General features: G+C 37.8%; 1 protein-coding gene across 1 annotated transcript in view; it reads right to left on the reverse strand.

Moving 5' to 3' along the window:
* Window positions 1-18,665, reverse strand: part of LOC311628192 (protein MFI) — a 54,888-nt gene that overhangs the window by 7,594 nt on the left and 28,629 nt on the right. Inside the window, exons 5-7 of the mRNA XM_084895165.1 lie at window positions 18,403-18,603; window positions 16,342-16,472; window positions 2,257-2,312 (exon numbers count right to left, since the gene is read on the reverse strand). Of these exons, the coding sequence (XP_084751291.1) occupies window positions 2,257-2,312; window positions 16,342-16,472; window positions 18,403-18,603 (388 nt within the window). The remainder of the gene's footprint in view (window positions 1-2,256; window positions 2,313-16,341; window positions 16,473-18,402; window positions 18,604-18,665) is intronic.

Below are 18,665 nucleotides of genomic sequence, written 5' to 3' on the forward strand. Positions count from 1 at the left end.
CCTCTGCCAGCCTGGTTGCTCCCAACTGCCTCCCCCCCCCCCCCTCTTGATTGCCCGACACAGCCTACTTGTTCAATCATTTGATCGTACCTCACTAACCCTCCTGTTGGCCTGGTCATAGGCAGCTATCTTGTTAGGGCATGATGGCCAATTTGCATGTTACCTCTTTATTATAATATAATAGGATGCTCCCATTTTTGTACTTGTCATTCCTTTCTGTCCTTTGATTTGTCATTGAAAACTTACTGTGTGCTACACACACTAGGGATTCAGTAGCGAACAGGACAACTCCTTGCCCTTAAGTGAAGATAGTTCCCTAAAACTGTTCTGTAGAAGACCACCAACTCCATTAAACCCCCAAAGTGGAAACCTCAGAGTGTTTGAGGAACAGGCAAGAGGCCAGTGATGGTGGGGTTGTGAGTGAGGGGGAGAGCAGGACATGATAAGAGTGGAAAGCTAAGCCAGAGCCAGTGTGATCCTAAAGTCAGGACTTGGTTCCAAGTGCAGCGAAAGCTCTGAGAGGCAGCAGAGGTAGTCCTGGTTAGGAACATGGGTTCTGGCCGAAACCGGTTTGGCTCAGTGATGGAGCGTCGGTCTGCGGACTGAAAGGTCCCAGGTTCGATTCCAGTCAAGGGCATGGGCATTGGTTGTGGGCACATTCCCAGTGGGGGGTGTGCAAGAGGCAGCTGGTCGATGTTTCTCTCTCATCGACGTTTCTAGCTCTCTATCTCTCTCCCTTCTTCCTCTCTGTAAAATATCAATAAAATATATTAAAATAAAATAAAAGAGAAAGATGATAATTAAAAAAAAAAAGGACATGGGTTCTGGAGCTGGCAGTCTTCACAGGTTCTTACTGTGAGATCTTGAGCAAGTATATCATCTCTTTGCTTGCTCATCTGTAAAATGAGCAAGCAAAGAGATGGATTGAAGATCAAATGAGTTAATATTATAAAACACTTTTAGTACTCCCACATGGTAATTGCTAAAGAAGAGTTCTGTGTTCTAGTTGGGTTGGTTTACATTGTGAAAGACACTGTCTGCTGTGTGGGGAATGGACTGGTGGTGAGGAGGGGGTAATCGGTTTGAAGGCTGTCGTATAAGCCTGCAGAGTAATGATAGCAACCTGAACTGTGGTGTGGTGGTAGCAATGAGCCAGATACGAGTGGATAAGTTAAGGCTAATTATACAGTATGAATTATGTACCAGGCACTAGTCTAAGCTCTTTACATGTTTTTCCTTAGTACTTCACTGCTACCTATAAGCCTTGTACTACTGTTAATTTAATTTTACAGAAGAGGAAACTGAACTAGTAACTTGCCCAAGATCACACAGCCAGTAAGCAGTAGAGCCAAAAATCAACACCAGGAAGTCTGAACTAACTCTCCACAATTGTAACTTCTCTGCTTTACCGCTTCCCACAGATGACAGCAGGAGAGAACTCATATGTTCAGACTATTCAATAACAGTGATTAGGCTTGGCTATGTTAGGTTGTTGATATTTCTGGGTTATGATGCTGTGCTTCTTCAACATGCTATCACTTTTAGTTGCTCTGTGTTGTGGACCACTGAGGGACAAGAATGGCATAGAATCTAAACATTATTTCTTATATTTTAAGGCATTTATTTAGCCAAGTGAATTTTGCTCATTAAAAATTATTATTGAAACCATGAAGTATGCAACTTTAAGAAAAGGTTCATGAATAACTCAAGAAGACCAGTTGCTTTTGAATTCCTTATTTGATTTGATTTACTTAACTATATATTACCTAACTACATTCTAACATTCCAACTGTTAACGATAAATGCGTAAAAGTAGTAAAATTGTTTTTCTAAAAATGTATTCTGTGCTTTAAAAATTTTAATTTACACAAATAAAAATACATTAATTTTCATAGAAACTCAGTATCATTTATAAATAGAAAGGTTATTTTTTGTGCTAATAATGCTTTAAGAAGGAAAAGTAAAGGAGTTCTTTTCTGCTTAAAAATATATAGCTATTGGGTATTTCTAGCTACATTGAAAACGAAGTATGGTTTCAAACTGGAAAAAATTTTAACCCTATATAAAATTAAAACATTTCCTTCTATTTCCAATTAACAGTCTTACTATAAGATAATAATTACTTGGCAAATTTATTTCTGTCCATATATTGTGCAAGGTGTGGAAATGTTAGGTGCTAAGAAATGTGTACATGTGTGAAATGTGTCATATTTGTTCAGAAGAATTTCCCATGAAGTATTGCTAAAAATCACCTACTTTTGAAGTTAACTGAAGAGTCGCTTGTAGCCATTTCCTTCCAGTTGGCAACGTACCTAAGCACATTATATAGACATTCATTAAATTAAATTGGTTTATTAGGAAGTAATTAATTGACTTATCAGTTCACTCTTAGGCTTCTATAATTCCACTTTCTTTGTGAAATCATGACAACAAATTCACTAGACTAAATGTTTCATCTTTATGATTTTCCCACCTCCAAGTAGCTCTCATGCACCCAAGACAAACTCTAGGATGGAGAGTTGGAGGAGGTTTAAAAATGGTACCCACTATCTACCATGCTTGTGCCTTGGGTCCCCCTCAGCACACCTCTCCTCATCTTATCCTATTCCATTCCTTTGAGATCATGTCTTCAGTTGAATGCCTACTAAGATGTTAGTTAACTTCTAAATTAAAAGTATGGATAGAAGATTCTCTGGGAGGGAAAAAGAGTAAACAACAAAAACAAAGATCTTTGTCCTTGGTTCTGGATTGCTACACCTACTGTCTCTGACATGTTAAAAGAATCTTAGTGCATGTGGTTTATGATGTTAGTAGAGCAACATGCACTCTCTACAGTGTGCTGTAAACATAAGAGGTCACGTTCACATAGGGCACATGAAGCTGCCACCTTAGTTCCCTAAACAGAATGAAATAGGGAAACCAGGGTAGCTTGAGAAGATGTCAAACAGGGAAGGGCAAGGTCTGATGAGGGAATACTCCGAAAGGCAGATTTCCTGCAACTGTTCCATTTCATTTTAGGCTCTGTACCCCTTTTCTTCCAACTGCACCTCAGAAATCAGGTAAGAAACTGGTCCCCAAAATATGTACATATATAATACCTTAACTTAAAAAAATAAATAAATAAAATAAAAATTAAAAAAAAGAAACTGGTCTCACGAGGTACTGAAAGCGAGCTGGCAGAGAATGTATGAGGAGGATTAGAATTGTCATGTAAAAAATGATTTTCCAAGTATTCATTTATTCCACTGAATTACTCTTATTAGCTTTGTGTTCCTGAAGTTTTTTGCTTTAGGAAGGTATATGTTATCCAAGAACATTTAAATATTTTAATCCTGTCTCTAAAATCAGCTCCTTTTGTTACTCCTACCTCTTCTTGCTCCAAGAACTTTATTCTATGGCCTTAAATGGAATACTGCTGGGTCACTGTTATATAAAAAAATGCAAGAACCCTTTTCCAGGACCTCTTAGCAGACAGTTCAATCTGGATTGACCTTACATTTAGGCAGACTTTCAGCAGGCGTTTGGGATCACTATGAAGAGCTGGGTGTCTATCACCCTGCTTCCTTGGATTTATATACTGAAATTTTTTCATTCTACCTTCAAGGACACCTGGCAATCTTGGTTACAAACATATGCCCTATTTAACTAAGGCTGAACACTAGCCCACATTTACCTGATATTAAGACAATTATTTAAAAAGAACTTCTCATAAGGAACATGTGTAACTGATAAAAACAGTGATAAAAAAATCTAAGTTTTACAAATAGAAGCAACAGACTGGTGATAGCATTACCATACTGCTCATATCATAGTGCTAATTTGTTTTTCTCACTAATACATTTTTAAGATAGTAATTGTAGAATAATTACTATTCTACATATCGAATCTATAATGAATTTCTCAGGCATGCAAAGTTAACATTTTAGTGGCCTGGGAAGTCCCTAGCCAGAGAAGCCACATAATTACTTGTCCTAGAAATTGAAGTTCAGATATAAAAACTATCTCTCACACACATAGGCAAAGATCCCTCGCCAACACTGTTAATAGATTGTCAGGAAATTATTTAAGATACCCCAACTGCTGATTAATAATTTAGCAGGTTAGTTCAAAATTCATATGCTATTTGAAAATTATGAAGATCCTGGAAGTGGACCATTTGGTAGATAGAGAATATGCCCCTGAAAATCCAACAAGAATATTAGCCACCATGCGGCATTGTGGGTGGCTCAGTGACGGTGATGTGCTGCTTTACATTCTAAGTGCCTGCAGCAACTCAGCTCTAGATTCTGCAGAATTTGCAACAATACTCATCAGTGCCCAGTGAGTACAAGAGTGAAGTTGGTTCTACGCATTCTTCCAAATTACAATAATATTGTGGTCAGTTGATATTGTTGCAATGCGTATCTGAAGATGCAGATGGCCATCGGTCCTGACAAGGGGCTAGCACAAAAGTCTCTGGGGAAGAACCTGGTTTGTATCACTCAATATCAGCATTTAACACATTTTTGTCATTCTAATTGTCTGACTACTGAAAACTGTCCACAGATTTTGAAGGATACTCTCCAAGGAATTAGTGGCTACCAATTCTCCTGAAGAAAAATGTCAGGCTCTGAAATCTCATCAAACAAGGTGAGTTAGGAACATCTAGATGACTACAAAGATCTAACAGGAAAGTAGACTGTGGAGACCATAATGCACTGGGAAGAAGGTGCTGGCTTATACCTAATGTCTGCAGTCGGCGGGGGGAAGACCTCTGCACAGTTTGGTGTTTGCATCATAGTCAGCAGCGTGGGATTAGTAAGGCTACTGAAATAATCCCAAATTATCACACTGGATTCTATTTGAAATATTTGTTGTTCAGGGCTCAGTAGAAAAACTTGCTTTCTAAGAATTCAAAGTTGATTCCAAATTATGATTGTGCCTAAGTGAGAGAATAAACTGCTAGAAATTATAAATAATTTGGAGCATGAAGTATCTGCATTAAAAAGAAAAAATTTTTCTGTTAGTCTTACCATGTCAAAGCTAGTTGTATTAATCTCATTTGACATACAGTATATGATACAAAAACCACTCCAAGTCTTACTGGCTTAATGTTTCTGTCCTTTCTTCCACAAAGAGACCATTAGAAATGTAATCTCTCACCAGACTGGTATGGCAGGTGGCTGAGATGCCTGTTTATTTCTTCCCTTCACACTCAACTGCATTATTCTCATTTATTCCAATAGTGATGGGATATAGAATATTAGGTGTAGATTTTGGGGTAATCTTTCACTAAAGCTTTCCGGCCTTTACTTGAATTAGCCAACAATATAAGGGAAAGGCTAATTAGAATTTCAAAAGCTTACCTGAGAAAATTCTCTGTCTTGCCCTCAGAAGCTCATTAAAAATGAACCTCACCTACAACTCTTCCTCCTAACCCCCAACCCCATCCTCTACCCAGCAACTTTTACCCTTAGGGGGGGAAAAAGTACAAGCATAGCATTACATAAAGGATGTGATTGTCTAATCACTATGCTGTACACCTGAAACTAATACAAAATAATATTAAATGTATATACTTTGATTTTCAAAAAAGTTTATAAAAGTCCAGCCTGCATGGCTTGGTGATTGAGCATTGACCTGTGAGCCAGGAGGTCATCGTATGATTCCCGGTCAGGGCAAATGCCCAGGTTGCTAGCTAGATCCACAGTGCGGGCAATGTAGGAAGCAGCCAATTGGAATTCTCTTTCATCATTAATGTTTCTCTCTCTCTCTCCTCTCCCTTCCTCTCTGAAATCAATAAAAAAAATATTTTTAAAAGTACAGCATTACAGTTCCTTTCTTTTGATGTCATTTCTTGCATCATTATTGTTGTAAATTCAGTGTCCCAAAAATCACAGATGTACTGTCTGTAGAGAAATATTGGTTTGGACAAAATATTGAATCATAACAATATCTTTTTACTATTATTACAAGATATCTTAGAGCATCTATCTACTATGAATAATTAGTTCTTCATTTCTTCTTATCTTTCCCTTTTTATTTTCTAATATATCCTTCTTATCTTCTTTCTTATTATTGTTTTCCTATTTTTTTAATCTTTTTTTTACTTCTTCTGTCATCTTTCCTTTTTTCATTATTCTCTTCTCTGATTCTTCAATTTTCTTCTTCCTGTTTGTTATATGACATGTTGAGTTTTTCTATCCCATTTTCTTACCTCTTTTCCTTTTTCTTATGTTTATACACTGCATCTTCATTTTAATTTTTCTGCCCTTCATCCATGCAATATTTACATTCATTATTGTAGCTAAGTAAATATTCAATATATTTAAATCTTTTTGAGATATAATTCACATGTCATAACACTCAGCCATTTAAAGTGTATAACCCAGTGGCTTTTAGTGTGCTCAGTCAATTTCAGAACATTTTCATTTTTGCAAAAAGAAAATGTACCTCATAGCTATCACCTTCCAATCCCCATAAGTCTCCCAGCCCTAGGCAACCACTAATCTACTTTCTGTCTCTATGGATTTGCTCATTCTGCACATTTCCTATAGATGGAATCATATAATACATGGTCTTTTATGATTGGCTTCTTTCACTTATCAGGCTCATCAATATTGTGGCATGTATCAGCATTTCTTTTTATTGTAGAATAATATTCCATTGTATGGATATATCACATTTTATTTACCCATTCATCAGTTGATGAATATTTGCATTGTTTCTACTTTTTTGTTATATCATAAATAATGCTGCTATAAACACTTATATAAAAGTTTTACGTGGACATGTGTTTTTATTTCTCTGGTGCATATATACTGAGGACTGCAATTGCTCAATTATATGACAAGTTCCAGTCTAATTATGAGAAACTGCCAGATTATTTTCCAATATGGCTGCACCATTATACCTTTCCACTGGCAGTATATAAAGGTTCTAATTCCTCCACCTCCTTGACAATGTGTTATTATCTATCTTTTTTATTATAGCCATCTTAGTGGGTCTGAAGTAAGTTTTAACTTGAAGTTCCTTGATAGTTATATTAAATATTTTTAAATTTCCATGACACACCAAAAAAATTCCTAAAAATTTAGTTTTCCAAGGGCCATAGTATGACACTGAAAAAGAATAACTTTTTAATTCACATGGGAAGATCAGGGACTATACATTAAGGAAATTCTTCATATTATTAATTGCATGTTCTTAGCCTTGTTTCTAAAAACCAAAGTAAGAAATAAAGTGGATTTAGACTAAGGCCTAATAATAAAGTCTGACAATAAAGAACACCTGTCTAATTTTCTTTTGTCTATTTTTAGATCATCCCTTTTATATCTTTTTCCCTTATTTCTTTTTCTTTCTTTCTAGACAAGAAATACATACTCATTTTGGGGGGAGGAGATTGTGTTTGTGATCCCCTAGATTCAATTTGGGAGTGGAAAATATTATAAATAAAGATATGATGCCTGCCCTTGTTCCCCAAAAATAGCAACATGTATTTACTCATCAAAGTTCAGCGTATTTGTCCAATTCAGCACTTCATCCACTTCCCATTCCATCACAGAATCTATTCCATCATTTTCAATAGATCGTATTAGCCCCTTGGATGCTCTGTGAATTAAGCTTAGAGTTTCTATATTTGTTGACTTAGCCTCCAGCTGTCCTGAATTGTACCTAATAGAGGAATGGAAGAGACAAAAATCCTTTGGAATAGGCGATTACTAGTAGACACATTTAGTATATATTGTTGTATCAATAATATTATTTAAATATAAGCCATCTTTTTATCCTACTTGAGTTAACTCAAATACCTCTAAACCAAGTTCTATGTGATGAAATCATTTGGAAAAAACAAAGCAGCATAAGCAACTACACTAACCAGAGAAGCTTCATTTCAAAATTACCTCTCAATAAGTTGGATTTTTATGATATAAAAAAAACCACACTAAGTTATTACATCACTGAATCATAGCATTATAGAATCCAAGGGCCTTGGAGCCTAAATAATTGGGCAACTTGTTTTATAGATAAGGAAATCCTGGAATAGTTAAGTAACTTTTAGGAGGTCATGTTGCTAATGTTAATAGGAAGAGGGAAGGAAAGAGAAAGAAAGGAGTAAATAAAGGGAAGAGAGTTATTGACATCTTTTTTTGTGTTAGGTACTTCTAATACATCATGTTGTTTCATTCTCTTTAAAAAGACAGCTATTTGTAACAGCTATTTTTACCCATGAGGAAATTGAGACTTAGAGAAATTTAAAAATTGCTCAAGATTATGTATAATATATATATATAATATATATCAGAGCAGTATTTGAATATGATTTTAAGTACTTCTAAAGTACTGATCTCTTGAAAAAACAAAAACAGAAGATGGCAGCATAGGTAAATGCCTGTACTTACCACCTCCCACAACCACATCAAAATTATAACTAAAATACAGAACCATCATCATCCAGAACCACTGGAAAACTGACTAAACAGAAGTCCTGCAACTAGAAAAGTGAAGAAGAAAACACACTGAGACTGGTAGGATGTGCAGAGGCACAGAACAGGCTGGTCTGTCACCCACATGTGCCACTTTTTTAATATGGAGGAAGATCGTCTTTGTGGAGGCTGCCTGAAGGAGCAAGGGGTCCCAGCTCCACATAAGATCCCAGCCCAGGGTCCCAGAGCTGAAAGAAGAAGTCCCTACAGGCAGTAAGAATTACATGCTGTAAAAATCAGTGGGGATTGGGACTCAGTGACACAGAGGCTCCTGGAGACCCAGTGTTCCTCCTAAAAGGTCAGTACCACCAACTGAACTTATAAGGTTTTGCTTCCTCTGAGCTCCAGCACCAGGGAGGGGCTCTGGTGAATATAGACACATAAGATGAGGAACTAGATTTTCTGGCATTGGGAAGGAACTCAGGGGTGCCTTTCTTTCAGATGGAGGTGCTCACAGGAATCATTGTTCCTATGCTGGGACCTTCCCAGTTGCAGGGCTGACTGGTAAACATTTTTGTTTGCCAGTCAGCCCTGCAACTGGTGATTCCCTGAGACCCCACCTCATCCAATTTACAACTCCACCCAACCTGTGTGCAGTGGCTTTTGCATATGAATGGCTTGTTCTTGCTTAGGCTAAAATCTCTCAAGCAAGCTGCAACTGGGTCAGGAGCCTCAAACCTCTCAATAGAAGGTTAAGACCTGACACCAACACCAGCCTGCATTGCTTCATAGCTGGGCCTCATCAGGCACTTCCAAACCCAATACAAAGAGGAGGAATCTGAAGATATCTCTGAAGCTCCTGCTGGGTGGCCCCAGGCAGTGGCTGACTTTGCACCTCCCTGGAAACCCAAGAGCCAGTGCACTCAGTGGTCAGCATCAGACAATATCAAATTATAACTCTACATATCCATAAGTGACACATTCAAGGGCAGACTCAGGGAGCACCAAAGCCCCACTGAAGCAAGTCCTGCTCCGTAGGGGTGTCTCCTGCACAGCCACTCTCACACTGTAGTCGCAGCTGGTTTTCATAGCCAATTGGCCTGGAGGTCAATTCCTCCCAGTGACACCAATAGCAGTCAAGTCTCAACGACAATAAGACTGTACATACAGCCCAAACCGGTTTGGTTCAGTGGATAGAGCATTGGCCTGTGGACTGAAAGGTCCCGGGTTCGATTCCGGTCAAGGGCATGTATCTGGGTTGCGGGCACATCCCCAGTAAGAGGTGTGCAAGAGGCAGCTGATCGATGATTCTCTCTCATCGATATTTCTCTCTATCCCTCTCTATTCCTCTCTGTAAAAAATCAATAAAATATATTAAAAAAAAAAAAAAAAAAAAAGACTGTACATACAGCCCACAAAAGGATGCACCTAAAGCTCCCAGCTCAGGTGACTGGGGAAGCTGAGTCACCAGTCCCTATAGAGCACCTATTACACAAGGCCAGTCTATCAACTCAAGGAGACATAGCAGCTCTACCCCCAAAAAATGAAAAAACACAGGGAAGTAGCCAAAATGTGAAGACAAAGAAACATGTCACAAATGGAAGAAATGCAAGAAAACAAACTACTGGATATAGAGTTCAAAACCACAGTTATAAAACTACTCAAGAATCTTCTAGAAACCTCCAAAAAAAAAAAAAAAAAAAAAAAAAAGGAAAAGAACCAGTCAGAAATCAAGCATACACTGACTGAAATAAAGAATAATACAGAGATTCAACAGTAGAATGGTGGTCTTTGAGATCAAATCAACGATTTGAAATGCGAGAAAGAAAAAGCACACCCAACCCAGACGAGCAAAAAGAAAAAATAATAAAAAATATGAAGATAGTGTAAGGAGCCTCTGGGACAACTTCAAGCACACCAACATTCACATTATGAGGGTGCCAGAAGAAGGGAGAGAGCAGGATATTGAATACCTATTTGAAGAAATAATAACAGAAAATTTACCCTACCTGTTAAAAGAAATAGACTTATAAGTCCAGCAAGCACAGAGTCCCAAACAAGAGGAACCCAAAGAGGACCACACCAAGTCACATTATAATTAAAATGCCAAAGCCTAAAGACAAAGAGAGAATCTTAAAAGAAGCCAGAGAAAAGCAGTTAGTTACCTACAAGGGACTGCCCATATAACTATCAGCTTATTTCTCAACAGAAACTATGCAGGCCAGAATGGAGTCGCAAGAAATATTCAAGTGATGAATTCCAAGGACCTACAACCCAGATTACTCTACCCAGTAAAGCTATCATTTAGAATTGAAGGTCAGATAAAGAGCTTCACAGACAAGAAAAAGCTAAAGTTTATCACCACCAAATCAGTATTATATGAAATGTTGAAGGATATTCTTTAAGAAGAGGAAGAAGAAGAAAAAGATCACAAATATGAACAACAAAATGGCAACAAATACATACCTATCAAGAACTGAATCTAAATGTCAAATTAAATGAGTAAGAAATCTAATGATTAGAATAAACTGGTGAATAAAATAGAATCAGAGGCCTGAAAATGGAAATGGAACATACTGATGATTCTCAGAGGGAAGGGGGGTAAGGGGGCAGAAATAGATTAAACAAAGATCTTGTATGCATATATGCAGTACATATGGACACAGACAATAGGATTGCAAAGGCTTGGGGTGGGACGGGAACTGGGTGGAGACGGTTAATGGGGGGGGGGGAGAACATTGTAATAATCTTAACAATATTTTTTAAAAATGAAGTACTGTTCTCTTATATTAGTCCGAGCACATAAATTAATGCATCCCACAAACATGAACTGAGTGAATAGACAAAAGTAAGTTGTCCTTATTAATACCCTGTTTCCCCAAAAATAAGACAGTGTCTTATATTAATTTTTGCTCCCAAAGATGCACTAGATCTTATTTTCAGGGGATGTCTTATTTTTCCATGCACTAGGTCTTATTTTCGGAGGATGTCTTATTTTCGGGGAAACACGGTAGTACTAGAATATAACATTTTTATTGTTTTTATTTTAAGATCTACGTTGGAAGTGTAAATCCCTATAAAATATTTACAACAACCACTGGAACATAGTAAATATTCAATAAAAGAAGATTTACACAATCCTGGATGGCAATAAATATGACAGTGAGAAAATATACCCCTGACCTCATTAAGTTATTTCTTTGTCAGACTTTAAATGGATAATGATCTATGAAAGCTAAACGCATTTTATAAAAGCAGAAACATGCCTCTTGATTTAAATTGATTAGCAAGAGTAAAAATTTAAGAAAGTATGATTTCATCATTTTTTTAGAGTTCTTAATTTGCTTATTCATTTAATAGATAGTTATTGAGTGTCTACCAATCTGTACAAAGGTGAAATTCCCTCATGGAACTTGCATTCTTCCAATTCTATGCTCACTCCCCTGAATATAATAGGTGCTTAGTAGACATTTACTAAATGAAAGAATAAATAAATGATGGTACCAATTGGCCCATATTTATTAACTGATACTCATGCCACGATAAAAATGCATTTAGAAATCAGAAACTTCTGCAAAGCTGGGGGTTAATGCATTTTTTATGAGTCTCTCCAAGTTCTAACTTCTCATATATACAGATACTTAAGATTAGATTTGAAACCAGGGTGATACTCCTTTTTCCTTTTAATTATGATTATTCAGATATATATATATATATATATATATATATATATATATATATATATTTGATTTTTTACAGAAAGGAAGAGAGAGGGATAGAGAGTTAGAAACATTGATGAGAGAGAATCATCGACCAGCTGCCTCTTGCACACCCACTACTGAGGATGTGCCCACAACCAATTTACATGCCCTTGACCAGAATCAAACCTGGGACCTTTCAGTCCACAAACCGAACGCTCTATCCACTGAGCCAAACCGGTATAGGCTAATTATGATTATTCTTAATTGACTTTTTAGAGAGGAAGGGAGAGAGATGTGCCTCCCACACATCCCCAACTAGGACCAAACCAACAACCCAGGTATGGGCCTTGACTGGGAACTTTTCAGTATAAGGGATGATGCCCCAACCAATGGAGCCACACTGGCCAGAGCATCCCTTTATTACTTTAAATTAGAGGCCCGGTGCATGAATTTGTGCACGGGCGAGGTCTCTAGGCCTGGTCAGCGGTCAGGGTTGATCAGGGACAGGTGAATAGGGGCCTGCCGGCTGGGGGAAGGACAGAATACTGGAGGTTGGCTGCTGGCCCTGAGGAAGGAGCTGGACCTCGGCCGCCCTGGGAAATGGGCTGTGCCCACTGCCACCCACTCCTGCTTCTCCATTTCAGCCCAGGGCCAAAGACCCCAGCGGGGTTGGGAGAGGAGGCGTCGGTTGCTGGACTAGGCGTGGAAGGAACGGCTGCTGGCTGGCTGTGGGAGGTTGACTGTGGGAGCACACTTACCCCCAGGGGCAGCTCCTGCATTGGGCATCTGCCCCCTTGTTGTCAGTGCATGTCATAGTGACTGGTCAACCAATAATTCCAGTTGTTCTGGTCATTCAGTCGTAACAGTGGCTTAAGCTTTATATATATGACACCTTTTATCTCTGGAAATGTACTTTGCTTTGAAATCTACTTTGTCAAATATTAATATAGTCACTCCAGCTTTCTTTTGATTAGTGTTAGCATGACCCTTTTTCATGCTTTTACTTTGAATCTATTTCTAATTAATACTTAAAGTTAATTCTTGTATTCAATATACAGACCATTTATATTTAACTGGAGGCCCAGTGCACGAAATTCTTACACTTGGGGGTGAGGTCCCTCAACCCAGCCTATGCCCTCTCACATTATAGGACCCCTGGGGGGGTGTCCAACTGCCAGCTTAGGCCTCCCCCCTGGGGGGAACAGGCTTAAGGCAGCAGTCAGACATTCTTAGCGCTGCTGTGAAGGCAAGAGAGCTCCCACCACCGCTGCTGCGCTTGCCAGCCATGAGCCCAGCTTCTGTATGAGTGGTGCTCTCTCAGGGGGAGCACACTTACCACCAAGGGGCAGCTCCTGAATTGAGCGTCTGCCCTCCTGGTGGTCAGTGCACATCATAGCGACTGGTCATTCTGCTGTTTGGTTAATTTGCATGTTATATTAGCCTTTTATTATATAGAATATGACGATATGGTTAGTTTTAGCCTATATCATGCTATTGGTTTTCTATTTGTTCTGTATGTTCTTCATTTTCTTTCCTCTTTTTTCAGCCTTCTCTTGGATTAACTGATTTTTTAAAAATGATTCTATTTTATCTCCATTATTAGCTTATTAGTCTTCCATCTTTGTTATTATTGTTGATTTTATGGTTGTTTTAGTGTTTGTAGTATACATATTTAATTATCATAGTCTACCTTTAAGCAATGTTATAGCACTTCATATGTAGTATAAGGAACTTGTAACGATATTTTTCCATTTCATCTCTCCCACCCTTTGTGATATTATCATTCATTTTACTTCTGCTCTGTTATAAATTAATAAATACCATAGTACATTGTCATTATTTCTGTTTTAAATAGCAAATTACCTTTACATTTTTTGAACTTTACTTAGCAATTGTGTCATGTTTATATTACAGTCTCACTTTTCTAATTATTTACTTGTATTGTCAGAAAAAATAAGCAATTATAATTTTTTGAAATGAAGATTTTCAGTATAAGAGAAAAGGAGTACAATTGTGGAATCAAGAATTTAAGTAGAACTTCATTGACAATATTAATATTAACTTATTTCTTCGCAATAAAAATTTTATTATCTTTTTTAAATTTGTGGTAAAAATATTTAGCAAGCACGGCCAACGTGGCTCAGTGGTTGAGCATTGACCTATGAACCAAGAGGTCAAGGTTCAATTCTCGGTCAGAGCACATGCCTAGGTTGAGGGCTCAATCCCTAGTGTGGGGTATGCAGGAGGCAGCCAATCAATGATTCTCTCTCGTTATTGATGTTTCGATCTCCTTTTCCCCTCCTCTCTGAAATCAATAAAAATATTTCAAAATTTTACAAGATTTATCACCTTATCTATTTTTAAGTGTACAGTCTAATAGTTAGTAACCTTTGAAGAAGATTTGATTTGTAAGGGAAAAAAAGTGCTTTGTATTTATTTACATGGTTACCATTTTTGGTATTCTTCATTTTTGTAAAGATCCATATTTCTACCTAGAATAATTTTCTTCTGCTTGAACTTAATATTTTTTTGTTCTGGTCTGTGTGATGAGAGAATTTAGCTTTTGTTTGTCTGAAAGGTTTTTCTTTTATATTCATTTTTAAAGTATAATTTTGGTGGGTCTGGTGCTATTGATTAATCTCTTCACTTGGAATCTATTTTCCTGTCTCTTTGTATGCCTGATAATTGATTACTATGTGGTAGACATTGTGAATTTTATGTGATTTCTGGTACTGGAGGTTTTTGTATTCCTTTCAATATTCTGGGGCTTTGGTTTGTTATGCGGTCAAGTAATCTTGGAGACATTTAATTTTATGACACTTGCTTTTAACATGTGTTACATAGGTCCAGAATGACTTTATTAAAATCCACACAGTCAGTCTTTTAGGGCAGAAAGAAGAGATGAGTGGGTCTAGGGACCCTAATGAAAGTTATCTATAATAATGAAAGCATAATATGCAAATCGATCAAACGGTCAAACAGCAGAATGACCATCTGGACGACCATCTGGAAGATCACACTATGACGTGCACTGGCGCCAGGCCAGCCAACGCAGGTGTGATGCGATCAGTTGGGTCGGCCCCCACAGATTGATGGTGCTGTGGTGGGCGGGTGGGGCCTCCCTCTGCTAGGTGATCACAGGGCTTCTGGACTGCTAGAGGGCACAGGTCAGGCTGAGGGACCACCCCTGAGTGTATAAATTTTGTGCACCAGGCATCTAATCCTACATAATAAAAGACTAATATGCTGCACTGATCACCAGGGGGCAGATATTCAATGCAATAGCTGCCCCCTGGTAGCCAGTGCACTCCCACTGGGGGAACACCACTCCACTAGAAGGCCTAAGCCGGGCTCACAGCTGGTGAATGCAGTGAGGATGTCTGTGGCAGCACTAAGGATGTCTGACCGATGGCTTAGGCCTGCTCCCCGGGGGCTCCTGGACTGCGAGAGGGTGAAGGCCAGGCTGAGGGATGAATTTCATATGCACAAATTTTGGGCATTGGGCCTCTAATTGATATATAAAAGTAAATGCTTATTTTCATATCTGATATTCCAATAGAATGTGATTTCTTTAAGGTCCAAGACAGGATATCTTTTCCTATTTACTTGCTGAAGCTCAACCATGTCTGGCACATAATAGGCATTTATTAATGTTTGCTTTCTATGTATTTTTAAAAATATAACTGTAACCTTAAATTTTCTTTTAAAAATGATACTCCCCTTAGCCCCCATTAATGGACTGCAGCTAGCTTGATGCTGGATTTGACCTGGCCCAACATGGAAAGGAAACTCTAGACAAGACACTGGTTTTGCTTCTTGCTCTATTGAAACCCCAACCCAGCTGGTGTTGCTCAATTGGTGGAACATTGTCCCATGCACCCAGAGGTCACCAGTTTGATTCCAGCAGGGGCACAAGCCCAGATTGCAGCCTTGATTCCCAAGGGGAGTGTGCAGGGGGTAATCTATCGATGTTTCTACCTCTCTCTTCCTCTCCCTTCTCTCTAAAAAAATCAATAAAAAACATTTTTTTTAAAAAAAGAAAAAAATCTCAGCTATTCTTCCTCTGTAAGAAAATGGGACTTTGGAAATTCAGTGGTGTAATTCCATGGAAATAAAGCTTTCTACCATATTGCAAAATAAATACACAACATAATTATTTCAGTAATAATAGCAAAAAATTAAAATCTTAAAATATTGATACTATGTACTTTTTAGTAAGTCTTTCATCAACTTACATTTGCCTCATCCATTCTATTTTTTTAAATTTTCTCCTTTTTTCTATATCTTGTCTTCTTTTCAGTTTAGAGAAATGAAATTTGGTTTCCTTTATGTCTTCTGTAATTACATATTCAGTAGACACCAAAAACTATTGAGAAATAAAACAAGAATATACAAAATGTTGAAATACTGATTGTGAGGTTATCTGACTGTAGACAATAACTTCTGTGTGCTCAATATGAATATGCCAAGATAGAAATAGAGGGTAAGATAAACCCCTGAAAGGTATTTCTAATTTAGTGATTGATGAATAGCACAGGGAGCCTTTAGAGACACATGCCACAGAAAGACTGACCAGGTACTAGTGTACTGAGGTACTTAATAAGTATTTGTTGAATGAACAGACATATTCTAAGTGTTTTAGTTTCTCACAAGAACAGACCTGACCTATTCTTAGTGCTGGTTGCTTTTGAAGACCCTAATTCTAAGGGAGTACAGGCAGGCTCCAAGAACACAGAAGTCTCACCTTTATGTCCTGAGAGTATGTGGTTTCCCTTGTATGACACTGTATCCTAACTGGTAGTCTATTTTCCTACTTCTGATCCATTCCCCTTTATCCACCACACATACATTAAATAATAAGGAGGAGAGTTTGCTATTCCCCACAACATTCTGCATTTGCCACTATAAAAGCACATTTTTTATTGCATTATATTGAAATATCCTATTTACTAAATGTCTCCAAACTAAAAGGCAAACTGCTTGTGGAGAGCAATTATTCTTATTTACTACTAGAGGCCCAGTGCATGAAATTCCTGCACGGGAGTATGTATCCCTCAACCCAGCCTGCACCCGATCTGGTGGAATCAGGCCTAAACGGGCAGTCAGACATCCCTCTCACAATCCAACTACTCCCAACTGCTTGCTTGCTTGCCAGCCCGATTGCTCCTAACTCTCCTCCCCTTCCAGCCGGTTGCCCCCAACCACCCTCCCCTGCTGGCCAGATTGCCCCTAACTGCCCTCTTCTGCCAGCCTGATCACCCCCAACTGTCCTCCCTGAAGGCCTGGTCGTTCCCAACTGCCTTCTCTTGCAGGCCTGGTCGCCCACAACTTCCCTCCTCTGCCGGCCCAGTCACCCTTAACTGCCCTCCCCTGCTGGCCTGATAACCACAACTACCCTCCTTTGTTGGCCATCTTGTGGCTGCCATCTTGTGTCCACATGAGGGTGGCCATCTTGTGTGTTGGCGTGATGGTCAATTTGCATATTACCTCTTTATTATGTAGGATTATTATATAGGATTATATCCTTAGAATTTGGTACAATGCCTGACACATGGTTGGTATGCAATCAAGTTTGTTGAATAAATGCATACCTTGATCATTTTCACTTCTCATATTTAGTATACAACATACCACATTCTATCATCTGAGGACTGAAGATTTGATGAAGATATTTGAGGCAACATAAACAGACATCTAGAGCTATAGAACCAGATCATGTTAACCTATAAAATGTAACCTTACAAATATCCGTAGGTAGAAATTATTTTCACAAAAGAGATTAAACATGGGTGTCTTTAGAAAAGTTCCTGAATCACATATAGCATTAGGATATATGTATATTTAAAATCACTCTGTTCAGTTAATATGAATACATGTTGTTTCCCAACACCATGAAAATTCAAATGATTCTCCACCAGACTCTGCTATTATAAGCTCTGTAAGATAAAATGCTATAATTGTTCTCAAGAACTCCCACTTCTAGTCCACATATTAATAGAGTCAACATCTTCACATTTACTTTGATATCAAAATGGTAAACTGCCGAGTACTAGGGTGTTCTAAAGATGGCTTCAATCAAATTTACTAAAAGTAGAAATAAATGTATAAGAAAATAGATATATATATATTCCTGTATCTTGAAGTATCATTAGTAACCCCAGAGTAGTTAACTAAGCAATTTTTATCAACTAAATTACTAGGAATAACTGCTTAAAAAATAATTTTAAAATAATTTAAAAAAAGATAAATTGGTTTACAAATATTAAAGATTCAAAATTATTAATATTTTTTCTTACTCTTTCAGAAACAAGCCTCCAACCATTGTTCTCTATACGATGATACCAGCCTCTACGATCCTGTTTCTGAAGATTATCACTTCTAGTATGAGATGCATATTTTGCTGAAAGTTTTGTGTAATCTCTAGGACTATTAGCACACAGATCTTCAACATGTCTTTCAGTAAAAATTTTATAATATATTTCAGGTGGAAATTTAGCCTGTAGATGGAAAAATACAAAGGACTGTTGCAATCTAATAACAAAATGGTTTACATTTAAAA

Source organism: Pipistrellus hanaki (assembly GCF_964339955.1).
Source record: "Pipistrellus hanaki genome assembly, chromosome: 9".
In the NCBI taxonomy this organism is placed as follows: Eukaryota; Metazoa; Chordata; class Mammalia; order Chiroptera; family Vespertilionidae; genus Pipistrellus; species Pipistrellus hanaki.